Here is a 13,824-nt window from a genome sequence, read left to right as displayed (position 1 = left end):
GTTTTACTAGACGTTAGGAATTCACTTTATTAATGAAAAGATGTTAATTAACATTTTCTCCTACAGACAGTTTCCATCTAATGACGCTCATTATCCCCCCACCAACCCCACCCCCGCCCCATGCATCCCCTTTATAGATTGTCTGTGGTTTTCATTGTAGTTTTCTGATTCATTCGCAGGTGGTAAATGTAGTACAATGTCACTGTATTTTTTTAATCATATAAAAGGGTAAATTAAAAAAAAATGCGGTGATGGACCTTTCCACTTTTCCTTTTCCTTTAAAGAGACCCTGTCTACAGACCCCTCATTTCAACATCTATCTTCCCATTAGAATATTTGCCTTTAACTCCCTTGTGTGGACATCCAATCTATAGGACTGCTTCAGAGTGTAGCCATCTTGCATGTGATGTCAGTAGCCCCAGCAGACATTGCATTGTATTCCTCCCTTGCTCCTCCTTGGCACCCATATAAAAGATTAGGTAGGGAGGTGAAGGTCCTGGGCCAGTACAGAAAATAATCAGTCATTCCCAGAAAAAGAGAGAGCTATGATATGCAAGTTTAGAATGTTATCTGTAGATCCCCCAGAAATATAATAGGCTCCCAATCCCCTATCATGAGCTGACTCCGCGCCACTTTTTATTGGTACGGTGTTACCCCTGTCCTGTTTTTTTTTGATAAATTGCTCCATTACACTATTCCCACAACCCTTCTCCTGTTTTCAAAACAAGGGGAAATGCTGCAAGGAAGCATTTAAAAATATTTTCTGTGCTTTTACTACTATTTTATAGGTTGATGACAGGGTCTTTTGAAGGGAGCTAAATAATCTACGTATCCGTGCTGGGAAAATAACATTGTAAAGACATTTTACCTCTTTTTCACGAGCTGGTTATAGGATGGCTTGCCCTGCATTGCACCTTCTATATAATATTAAGTGACTGGTCCAAACCAACGTGCAGCGTTTGGCATCTTTGGTGATGGTTACGCTACATAGAATGATTTGTCTTTGCCTGATTTCCCAGGAAAGAGTAAAAATGGCACCCACAGCGTAGGGAGCGGTGGAAACTCCAGGTCGTTAACAAGGAACAGCTGAAAATATTTCAGATTGTGACTCAACCTTTTCTTGTAAAACTTGTAGGCAGATGGCACCGACAGATGGAGCCGGCATTCCTAAGAAGCTTACGGTGGTCATGCCTCCATAATACACCATGCCAGACCACTCTTAAGGCTTTGACTTGAATTAGCTGGCCTGGTTGCAGCCTTTAGTCTTTAATCTCAGGCCCGTGGCCACAGAGCCATGCTACACCATAATCTGTTCTGCTGACTGTCATGCCAGTGCTGTGCCTTTAATAATGCGAATTCCAGCACAGAGTCTCAACGCAATGCAGACGGATGGCGCAGATGATTGGCTGATAGGCCTAAAACTTGGCCACAGTTACATTCTGTACTTTATTTTTCTATTCTGTACCCAACACATAATGATCTGATTGTTCAATAAAGCATTTTAATATTCCGATCAGCTTTATCAATTGATTTAATCAATAATTCTTTGGTAAATCAAGATGCAAGTGATTGGATGGTTTGGAAAATTTGTTGGCAGGTCCTTTTTTTCCTCTTACTGTTTCCGCTTTGAAAGTGATATTGATGATGCTGAGAATTTTCTATTTTTGTGGCATCATCTGAACCTTGCATTGTTTTTTGTAGATCGAACGGGGAAATTGTACAATCAGATTGTAATATGTAGGCTTTAAGGCCATAGAAATCATTGGGGTAAAAGATCTTTTTGACCTAATAGGTGTCTCAGGTTTGGAGTATTGGAGAATTTCAGAAGGAGGTGAAAACTGAGCATCATCTTCCTAAATGAGACAGAGAAGCAATGACCCCATATTACAAGGTAGGGGGTCAGTTAGTCAACCAGTTGTTTGCTGGTTGCTTATCTGATATGGTCCTTAGTAGGGGCCTAACTACAAATCATGACCCCTCCCAGCAAAAGTTTGATTTTTGAACCCCTCTCTTTTGTTGTCTCATTGTTGCCCACCAATCATCCCAACCTTGGTGACATTCAAACCCATTCAAGTGCAGCCTCCATGACTCCTATGTAAAGTAGTGCAGCAACCATGGATTAAACATATATCCTCCTGTGTCACTGTCTGTATCTTTCTGTCATTTGCAATCCCTATTTAATGTACAGTGCTGCGTAATATGTTGGCGCTATATAAATGCTGGTTATTGATAATATTAATGATAATACCATCCTCCAGCAATGGATCCTCCCCTTCCATGTTGCCAATGCCCATCACTTCCCTCACTTCACATCTGGAAGCTTCCACAGTTGTTGACTGCATGAAAGTGAAGGACCTGGCACAGATGGGGTGATGTATTTTTAATCCACTGCTTTGCTACTTCTCATGACGGGAAGCACCAAAGGAAGAGATCTGGAATGGTTTTCCAGCCTTGGGTTGTAGGGGTTGATCCTGCAGGAGCTTTGGCTGCATGTGGCCCCTAGGAGGACAGGGAAATTTTTGTCCTGAAGGTGTTGCCATGAATTCTACCTGGCTGTCATGTGATCTTTGCACAGTCGTGTTCCCTTCCTCTAGTTACCATTTTATTCTATAAAGTTGTCATCATTTGAGGGCCAAGCTGGTGTTAGGGTAGTTCTTGTTGGGAGTTCCAGCTTAGGCTATTATGTGCACAATGACCCACCAGCACCAATTGGCTTAGTTCATCCATAAGTGTTAACTGCAACAGAAAAAATGTGGTTTCCTGGCCTGCCAGACAGAGGAAAATCTTAGAAATGAATGGACTAAAATACCAATCCCTTGGCAGGTAAAGCCGCTCTCATTCCTGTATTCCATCTTCATTTTCAGCCCTTTGTCTGGAGTTCAGCTTTAGCTTTGCAGAGAGAAGAGAACTTGTGCAGAGGGCTCCCTGTGTATTCGCATATTCTATCCAAGTTGTGCAAATAAATCACAAAAGCGGCCTCTTTACTGGTAATTGGTCCAAACCATCTGGATGTGCCGGGAACTATAAATATACTCCGGGTCTTCTCAGGCTCACAGTCAGGGCTTTGATTTGCCTGCTGCCATGTGGGTGACGTGTTCAGTCCGCAGGATTGCAGAAAACGACGTCCGTTCCCTGGGATCCTGCAGCCGAGATCTTGTCACATCCTCACAGTGACACTGAGGCCTGCAATCAATTTAGTGTCTTAAGGAGACTCTCATTTACCATGGGAACGTTGTGCTGATTAACAGACATGATGCAGAAATTAGGTCTGTGGAATGGGGAAATGTCTAAATTGCTCGCAGAAACTTTCACATGCTCAATAAAACAGAATTGTTTCTTTTTGTAAATGCTGTGTGCATGGCTGATTCGTGAAACTCTTATACTGTATCTAAACCCAAGAACAAATATTTAGGAATCTTAGTAATTCTTACATGTGGTGGCTGCATTTGTTTTCTTCTTTCAGACTTCTCTGTTGTACATTCACTTGGTGATCCTGCTGGTAACACAATTCCTGTCCTATGGTGAATCTCAATAAATCGGGGCTTCTCTACTATTTCCCACCTTTACCTCGTCCAGGTCTAAATCCTGATTGGACCTACAACAGATTGCTGCAATCTCATTGGTGCAGCCGGTGAACGCACTCTTTTTTTTTTTTTTTGTGTTATATTTCAGTAAATGAATACTGAACATTTGAGTTGTTAGCACAGCTATGGAATAATTTTGTATGTCAGCGGTGTGGAGGTCAGAGGACGGACTCTGGCTCAGACAGGCTAATTACGATTGTCCGCAAAGTCTGCAAAAAACAATAAATGTCTGAAAATCACATTTCTTTTTCCTGCGCTTGTCCAGGTTCCAGTATTTTAGAGGCTCTGAGCAGCCAATGATGTAATTGTAGATTGTAGTCCATGTCAGTCCTGACATCCCTCTAGAACTTTGGGGACAGGATGCCCCTGCCATGGCATATGATAATTTCTCCTGCCTGGGGGTTCGCACCATATGCAGCAACAGGTAGAGTATGCTTCTATAGTGTTCTTTCCTGCTGTTAAACAATCAGTTTTAGAAAATTTCACAGAAATCTCACATTTCAGTTTTAGGGCAGTGCTGGGATGCTCCATGCAGCATTTCATGAGCAGTCATTAGTTGAATTGTTTCCATTGTAATTGCAACATTGTAACTTTGTAGAAAGTCAATAGGTGAGATGAACACATCCAATTACTGCGCAGGCAACCATGACTGCGTCCTGTCTAAGCATTTCAGCCCAAGAGGCCGATGACAGCCCTGGATGAAGCGTTGGAGAACTAGTAGCTGGGAAAAAAAAGCAAGAGGATGACATCGGTTGGAATGCTTGGAGAGTTTTCCCTCAACCAACGAAATTTGAAGTCAGCTAATTAAAAAAGTTAATGGCTAATATTCCCCCTGTGGCGAGGCGCGTGTTCAGATTCACCGCCTGCTTTGCGTGTCCCCGGCGCTTTGTCTGGGTCACGTCCTGCGAGGATCACTGCAACACGAAAGGAATTCTTTAAAGATCCCAGACACTAAAAGGATCCGTTTGTAAATGTTTTTAAGATTCACCTAACAAGCTATGAAAAAAACTTGCTCATTTACTCATACATTTTGTAATTGAATCCAGTTTTAAAAAGGCTGAATTTTGGGTAAAAGTTGGGTGAATATTGAGTGAAAACATTTATGTTGATGAACAGACTCCTAAGTAATATAAATATATATATTATTTGTCTTTTGTGTATATTGTGTAGAATTTAGTGATGATGAAGTACGTTAGTACGTTGGTCCGGGTTTACATTTCTGCAGCTACGGTGGACGTTGTGCGCTACCATGCATTATTTTAAGGGAGCCCATTCATTTAAATGAGGTGCCTAATGTATGACAATGCATCCAAAAAGGGCACAGAGACTTTTTTTCCCGATGTAATGCATCACAATGCATGGTACTACATCACCTTGTGTTGCGATGCAACACAATCCTGAACAATGCACCGGTGTCCAATACTGTATGATATGGTGGTACTGTAGTGTGCTGTAAAAATTTATTCCAGGCCTTGGGGCTTATGCACTCAGGTTACAGCAATATGTGACTATACCAGTATTTCCCTACCATTTTAATATGGGGGATTTTCAGGTCTTCAGTGATCCCTCTGCTATAATTACTATACCCACAGCTCGTAGTATATTAGTCTGGTGGTCAGTGGGAAGAATTCTTCTTACATTCACAGCCATTGGGAAGAATGTCACCCTTACAGATCAGCAGATTATTGTCACCCTTACAGCCCAAAAGATCATTGGTATCCCTGTTTGAGAAACACGTGACTATACACTTTATATTCGTTGGTGAGGTGCAGTCTCATTCATTCTCCAAGTCCCCTTGCCAATGGTGTGCTGCCCCACAGTAAAATGCATGGTATGCGTCATTAGCATCTCATTCACACTGTATGAAGCAGTGGCCCAATTGTGTACCCTTAAAGTTTAATTTAGGAGTTGGGGCTCATCCATACAAGTTACTGCAATATGTGACTACACACTTTACATGTGTTAGTAAGGTGCACCACCATTCATTCTCCAATACATGTTGCCAATTGACTCATGTTGCTGTACAGTGAAACACATTTCAGTGGACTGATTTGCCAAAATTGATTCATGCACCTTTTTTCTGCATTAGGCAGACCATTTAAATATTGCATGGTATAATGCACAATGGTGCATATGGCTCCATATCCATTTCACTACAAAGGATGTGAAATCAGTCAGTGCACATCCATGATGGCTTTATATCATCAGTGGTCACCCATCTAGATGTAAAAGAAGTTGGCAGTCTAGAAGAGGAATGTGAGACAATCACCATACATGTGTACCTGTCATGGCTGCAAGAAGGTAAGTCTGCCCTAATGTGTAAGGGAGTCCTATAAGGTTCAGTGCGACACACAAAATAGAAATGTCAACATTGGATGAAGTTGATGTAATAAATGATGACGTTCTCATGGCGACCTCCTCTCAGCTGTCTGACGCTCTTTATGCTGCATTGGATTCATCTCTTTGTGTTCACCCTCAACACATTTGCTGACGCCTGTGATTTTCTATGGGGGCCATTCTGTACGGGAGGCTCGGCAGGGAAGGGGACATCCCAGCGCTGGAATTCTACGATCACTGAATGGACTCTGAATGTTTACTACAATGCGACTGCGCGTGACTGCCAGAGAGCTGCTAGATTGTTCCTCATGTGCAACAGTAAGAGCCGTGCACAATGCACCTGGGACTAACCTTTCCCAGTGCCATTCACTTTGCCTTAATAACCAATCGGCTTCTCACGTTTCTTTCTTCATTCTGCAATGGATGGAATGCAAGGGAGAATCTGGTTGGTTACTATGGCCATATGTTTTATTTTACTTGCACGAAATAATAAAATGGCAGTTTGTCAAATGACCACAGATGTAGTATATACCTGTACAATCTCCTTTACTACAACTATGTTGTGCTAAACTGTATAGAGTGTGGAAAATGAACTCCTCATCAACCTTTAATATCAAGAAAAGTGATGCTAGGTTAGTGAGCCACCTCCCTGTATCATGTAAATGTAGTTGAGGAAAAAGGAGAAAGAAAGAGGTTTGAGGCTCTGGGTAGTTCTTTGAAAAGAAATACGTGTATTCAAACTTTTTTACATTGATAACAAATCGGAGTACATGCAGATACAGTATTTCCCACTGTCGTGTTAGACCTTTACAGGACGGGGGTTCAGCAAACTATACATGTAGACAACTATTAAAAAGTGATTAACGTCTTTTAGAGTGACCGTATTGTATTGCGCGCTAATCCATCGCATTTCGGCATGGTGGGCTTCCTCAGGGATTTTAGCGTACTAAGCGGTCTGTGTGTACATAAAATAAAGCTTAATATAGAGGTATATATGCCTGATCTGGCTGGGTCTATAAAAAGGTCTCCGCTCCGGCTGTCACACAGTTTGCTTACAGACACTCGGCAATACTGCTTTCTGCATTTGGTCCATCTTTACTCCATTTCAAGATTTTGGGAAAGCATCATTCCTCCCCTCCAACTTACCTTACAAACTTCTGATGGATGAATATACCTTTTTATAGATCCGGCCAGATCAGGCATATATACCTCTATATTAAGGTTTGCTCGATGTTCACACAGACCGTTTAGTACGCTAAAATACCTATCCCTAAGGAAGCCCAACATGGCGAAACACGACGGATTAGCACCCAATACGATGCAGTCACAAAAAACTTTTCGCGTGACGTTAATCACTTTTTAATAGTTGTCTACATGTATAGTATGTTGAACCCCTGTCCTGTAAATGTCTAACAGGACAGTGGGAAATACTGTATCTGCATGTACTACGATTTCTTATCAATGTATAAAGGTTTGAATACACACACTTTTTTTTCAAAGAACTACCTAGAGCCTCAAACCTTTTTCTTTCTCTCTTTTCTTCAACTAAACTGAATAGAGGAAGACCGGTCATTGTAATGCAAAGCTTTGATAGATAAAAATTACATTCAGAACTTAACCTGTCCTAATCCCACCACTGAGCGCCTTTGAATATATGTGAATATTGTGTATCCGGTGTTTTAAAGTTCTCCTTTTCTATTGTGTTTTGTTCTCCAGGGATATTAAACCTGACAACATCCTGCTAGACATGAACGGACACATCCGACTGGCAGATTTAGGCTCCTGTTTAAGGCTAATGGAAGATGGAACAGTAAGTGACCCCCATGTTTTCTGCTGTCACCAATGATCCACAGGCATTGTTCTTTTCTGAAATTTTAAATTCTAATATACACATACAGTACACATTGTGGGAATGTACATGCAATACACATTAGTGCACATTTGTGCAATTCGGTACATTCAAGTGTGCTGCCAGAAATGGTGTATGCCCAATTTTTTTTCATGGAGGCAGACCATTTTGGTGAAGAAGTGAGAACATATATGCATTCCCACAGCACAAACATGTGAACAGAACTAATCTCAGCTATATTTGCCTTTCCCCGTTCCATCACAGGGTGCCACCATCTTCTTCCTTCACTTCCTCCCTGTGATCCGTTGCCATCTAGATTGGCTGGGATGACATAATTCCCACACAGGCATGCAGGAGCTCCCTTAGTCCCAGCAAGTGCAGGGGAAGCCAGGATTGCCGAGTATCCTGGCAACCTGAGCTTCGTGACTCCAGAACGATCAGGCAGGTAAAACAGATTATTGCAAGAGCATTGCGAGTCCCTTTCTCCAATAATGCCCTGGTAGATAGAACATTTTTAAAAGTAGATTTTTAGTTCCAATTTAAAGGAAAGCACCCAACAATCAGTTAAATGCACAAGTTAAAGTTTAATTTAAAAAGCAAAACACATTTTTATGTATTATCTGAAAACTAATCTCTTTGATAAAGTTTTAATATCTTTAGAATATCAGATATCCAGCTCGGTGCCGCTCCCGGCCATACTTTCTGGATGCCATTGAGTTGAATGAATGTAATGGAATATATATGAGTTTGTTGATTATCAGCTCTTTTCCATCATTAATAATTATTTGTTCTACTTTGCTAGGAACTTGTGGCTTTTTGTCCCGTGTCCACAAATAATGATGTTAGTATAAATCACATCCACTCGTTTGTGCTCTACTTGTGTTTGCCATGCTTAGTTTTCAAGCTTCAAGTTTGGCCAATGCTAGCTAAGATCAACAAATGCCAGAGAGATCCATAGGGAAGGAGCTGGTAGAAAGGGTCCATTCGTTTTTAATCTACATTAGATGCCTCATTTAGCTTAGCTCTTAGGGCCAATGTTGGCACCAAGTGGACATCAGTTTTAGATCATTCAGACTTCTTTGACTGGTCCATTTGACCTGGTTCAGGTGGGTTTTGTATTCCCATATACATATATGGGGAATGCAAAACCCACTGGAAATGAACAATAACATCAACACATAACATCAACACACAGCCCTAGTTTTTTTATCCACCAAAGAGAGTTCTTAGAGGCTTCTCAGTGTGATATGGAAACCATTGATGCATTGAGGTTGCTTTAATAATGGTTTTTCATTTACCAAGGTGATGAGCTGCAATAAATATTTCACTTAGCATGGTGAATGTGGTGAGAATTCACTTTGCAAGGAACACCTCAGGAAACCTATTAGGACAGGATTGATACTTGCTCATCATTTGTTGGTTGAAGTCTGCAAAGTTTGAATATAATACCCTTGCAAGTGAATAATTCACTTTGCCATGTGAACAGTGAATATTCCTTTTGTAAATCAACTCATTCCAAGTATCCTATAGACACGGCCACACTGACCCAGAATACTTTTCCAGGCATTTAAGTTTTGAAAACCAGTGAAAGTAAAAAGGAACAAAGTAACTATTGCAGATTATTGAATGTTTCTTACTTCACTGTGCTGCATTCTACTAGAAAAATTGTCAGACACACTTATTTGAAGTGATATTTCATAGCAGATGGTGCATGGAGAACCAACGCACCTTGTTTTGCTCCCACTGCATCGGCCGTTGCACACACCGAGCACCTATAGGGTCACAGTCAGCAGTGATACCGCCAGTCTGGTCGGTGGCTTTTGCACGATTGTTGCGCATTGTTCGCGCTTTCAAAATGCACCCACTGCAAGGAAAGGGATAGGGCCAAAGCACAGCTGATCTACCTGCAAAGACTTATCTATCCATGGATGTGTTTTTCCCCTGTATTGACAATTATTCTTTTTCTAGGTCCAGTCCTCCGTGGCGGTAGGAACACCAGACTATATCTCTCCTGAAATCCTCCAGGCTATGGAGGATGGGAAGGGGAAATATGGTCCAGAGTGTGACTGGTGGTCTTTGGGGGTCTGTATGTATGAGATGCTGTATGGAGAAACCCCATTCTACGCCGAGTCACTGGTGGAGACGTATGGGAAAATTATGAACCACAAAGTGAGTATAGGTTGTTTTTTTGTGTTTCAGCTATTATTTTTTTATTATAATCAGAAACTGTTTTTATTCTTTCTTGTGGCACATTTACTAGGCTTAAGAAATTCATGCAGGGGCAGCTGCTGATTGGTCAGTTTCTACTGACCTATCAAAGCTGTCCCAGAACTACCCCTCACAGGCACTTGTGGAGAGAAACCAACAGCATTGCTTTGTGGTTGGGATCAAAAAATAAATATATATATATTCAGAGTAGGACAGAGAGAGGATGGAGATAGGTGTTAATAGATTTGGTTTACAATACTTGAGACGAAAGTACTTTTGAGGTACAGTTGTCACCATTACTTCATAGCACTTGCAACATTTCAAAAAAGGAGAAAGCATTATGATATGTTTGTGTATTGCAAGGATACAGTTATACATGGTAAGTGTTACCTGTACATCAAATACAATTTTTTTTGTAAATATACCTGAGAAAATCAAACAACTTTGTACATAAAACCTCTGCCTTTTCTTTCCATTTAATTCAAGCTCTGTCATCCTAGACCAGTATAAACACAGCTTTGTTTACATTGCAGAGCTCTGCAGTCTACAATAATCTAATGTATGATATAGCAATGTATGGTCATATTTCCTTGCTATATATACATGTTATACTTGCTGGGTCTGGTGCAGGAAAGTGCTGTAGAGCAACTCTGATCTTAATCCAGTCTGCTCTTACAGATTAAAGTCTCATTTGCAAAAGTATGCCAAGGATTTTTATGGTACAAAATTATAACACAAATAAAAATTTAAAAACATTTGCAATTTATTATTTTTCTCCTAAAACAACATGAAAAACATTAATTTGTATGTATAAGACTTAATGTTTTTCATGTTGTTTTAAGGGAAAAATAAGTTACAAATGTTTTTAAAATTTTAATTGTGAGTGTTACAATTATGCACCATAAAAATCCTCGGCATGCTTTTGCAAAAGTGAATTTATTATAAACTTGGAGGATGAGGTGTAACCTATAATACACCCCAAGTGAACCAGTATATTATAAATGCTCTTACAGATTGATAATAGAACAATCCCAGGTTGCCTTCTTCCAAATTTTATTCCAATTCTTGTACATACAAATGTGGGTGAATTACTCTTAGTAAAGGTGCTTAAATTTCTGTATTTATAACCAATACATTTTGGGGTTTCTATACATCTCCTTTATCGGGGCTTCAAAAGTTATTCCATATTATATCCAGCAAATTAATGTTATTACTTTTTTTACTGTATTTCTTTTTTTCTGTTCTTTGTTGCCTTTTTATACATGGTTATAGAGCTCTACTGATTGGAATATATTAAAACCCTTAAATGTGTTGACCATGATTATGACAGCTTACTAAATCATCATTGAGTGTGCACTTTTCATATCTCTATTGTCCATTATGTATTGTGCACATGAGCAGCTTATATCTTGCAACATATGATGGTCTCTGGTTTGGAATCCAGTTTTTTTTTATCTCCATTCTATTTATTCTGTATCTTTGCAGTGACAAATCAAAGAGAATACTTGCAGAGTCTGATTTTGCTCTTAAGGCTTGCCCAACAAGGTTTCTATAAAATTTTTATACAGACATGGGCAGTGTGGGAATATTTCTGGAATGTTTCACTTCTTGCCCTTGGACAGTGGTCAGCAGGCCAAAAAGGGTGAAACTGCCCATGGGGGAATAGAACAGCAATCAAAATCTTCTAATTTGTTCTAATTCCCATTCAAAACAAAGAAAACATTTGGTTTGGTATACATGCAGTTTAAAGTTGATCCTCCAATGTTATTATTACACAGTTAACAGTTACACAAACAGTGAGGGACATACAGCACTATACATGCAATCTAAAATGGGAAACTTGCTTATCTAGTCTGATCCCATTCCTTCTATGTGAGTGGTAAATGCGGAAAGCAAAAGGTTTAGATTATACTTGCCATTTGTCTGGCTGCAGTCCTTCCAGGAAGATTCCTGCTGGATGCAATGCAACTGAAATCCAGTGAGAAGATGCTCTTGCAATGGACTGGAGTGTATTCTCATGACATTTTAGAGCTCTACATTCACCAAGAATCTTCCTGGAAGGATGGTGGTATCACCCAATAATGAAGAAGAGTGGGTTGTAAGGTAAGTATAATTCTAATTGTTTCCTACTAGTCGTTGATTAGGGAAAAGTTAAGGGACCCTAAAAAGAGATCTTTCATTTTAGTGGTGTGCTTTACATGAGCACCAATTTCATTTAAAGCCTTCTTCTGTTTATTGGGTTTTACACTTTAATGTGACATTTTTAATTTTTCTGAGCTGGAAATGCATTATATTACAGTATTCTCCCCAGAATTTTTTTTTTACCTGGGATGAAGCTGTAGCAGGGGGCAGACCCTGTACTGTGACCCAACTTTTCCCAACCACTCAAAAACCGCTGTGTGGTTACTGAAAAATGCGGGGTGGTACGCCCGGATAAAAGAGTCTGGGGAGAGCAGTGTTAGTATAAACCAATGTATCTTATCAACCAGATGTTTCTTTTTGTTCCTGACCTGCATATGCTGCAATATGATAGAATGCTACAATTTATTGTTTGTCCTTTTTGCTGCCACCAGGAGAGGTTTCAGTTCCCTGCGCACTCTGATATCTCTGAAAACGCCAAGGACTTAATAAAACGGTTAATTTGCAGCCGGGAGCATCGTCTGGGTCAGAACGGTATTGAAGATTTTAAGAACCATCCATTTTTTGCTGGCATTGACTGGGAAAACATTCGCAACTGTGAAGCACCTTATATCCCAGAAGTCAGCAGCCCGACCGACACATCCAACTTCGATGTGGATGACGATTGTTTAAAAAACTGTGTAAGTGCTGCTGAGCCTGAATCTGAAGAATCAAAGCTCTGTCTACTGTAAGGCAGTTTGGTTGGCAGAGTGATTTTACACCAAACTTAAACTCTTATTATCTTTAATCAAACCACTTAGGTAAAATGCTCTTTTTAGATAATGAGGTATTTTCCGACACAGAGTGGACTTCCTGTTTAGGTATTATTTAAGAAACTTAGCATGTCTACTACAGGGCTACTAAATGTCTTAAATAATTCCAGAAATGTTTGCTGTGTGTCAAAAATTCCCAGATATTGGGATTTTTTGCATGTATAAAGGGTATTTTTAAAGATTTTATGCAGCAAAGGGATTTTTCATTTTCCATTTTTTTTTAAAACACGTTTTTGAGAGAATTTTCTGGAAAACATAAGATTCTACATATGCAACTGTAGCAACTAATTGTAAAAATGTTTACGAGATTTAAGATAGCCATACACTTATTTGTGGGTCCATGGTCAGTGTGAATGTCTTCTTGATATAATTGTTTACCTGGTTACCAGTGTGAATACTTGTTCAGCAGAGCATAAGCTGCTCTCTAACAACCACTAGCCAATGGCTTATAGCGTGGGGTTATTCTTTTTTTGTGAGGGGGGGTGCCTCTTTTATAAACATTATCTTCTTAGCTGCCACTCTGTAGTAATTGTCTTTTTCATTGTAATATTTAGGAGACGATGCCTCCACCAACCCATACAGGCTTTTCTGGACACCATTTACCATTTGTTGGGTTTACTTACACAAGTAACTGGTAAGAAGTCATCCATGTGTGTCCACTCTATGCATAGGCTACAACTAATTAATGTGCCCCTCTTCCCCTTCTTCTCTCACCCCCCACCCCTTCTCTCTTCTCTCGTCTCTCTCCCCTTTCCTTCCTCCTCTCTTCTGTCTCCACCCCTCTTCTTCCTCTCTCTTCCCTCTTTTCTTTCCCCCCTATTCTTCCCCTCTCTTCTCCCCTCTTTTCCCCCTCTCTTTTCTCCACCCCTGTTTTCTTTCCCTCTCTTCTCTCTCC

At 40.2% G+C, this 13,824-nt stretch overlaps 1 protein-coding gene across 11 annotated transcripts in view; it reads left to right on the top strand.

Annotated features, from left to right (window-relative positions):
* CDC42BPA (CDC42 binding protein kinase alpha) overlaps positions 1–13,824 on the top strand; it is a 142,786-nt gene that overhangs the window by 70,118 nt on the left and 58,844 nt on the right. For 7 of the 11 annotated variants that reach the window (XM_072409948.1, XM_072409949.1, XM_072409947.1 and 4 more), the window contains exons 6-10: positions 7,638–7,731; positions 8,573–8,611; positions 9,739–9,939; positions 12,552–12,797; positions 13,484–13,563. In XM_072409948.1, the coding sequence (XP_072266049.1) occupies positions 7,638–7,731; positions 8,573–8,611; positions 9,739–9,939; positions 12,552–12,797; positions 13,484–13,563 (660 nt within the window). The remainder of the gene's footprint in view (positions 1–7,637; positions 7,732–8,572; positions 8,612–9,738; positions 9,940–12,551; positions 12,798–13,483; positions 13,564–13,824) is intronic. The other 4 variants (XM_072409954.1, XM_072409950.1, XM_072409956.1 and 1 more) reach the window with 1 other exon arrangement.

The sequence above is a fragment of the Pyxicephalus adspersus genome, chromosome 4, assembly GCF_032062135.1.
Source record: "Pyxicephalus adspersus chromosome 4, UCB_Pads_2.0, whole genome shotgun sequence".
In the NCBI taxonomy this organism is placed as follows: Eukaryota; Metazoa; Chordata; class Amphibia; order Anura; family Pyxicephalidae; genus Pyxicephalus; species Pyxicephalus adspersus.
The sequence above is the reverse complement of the archived record's forward strand: the minus strand, read 5'-3'. Positions and strand labels throughout refer to the sequence as shown.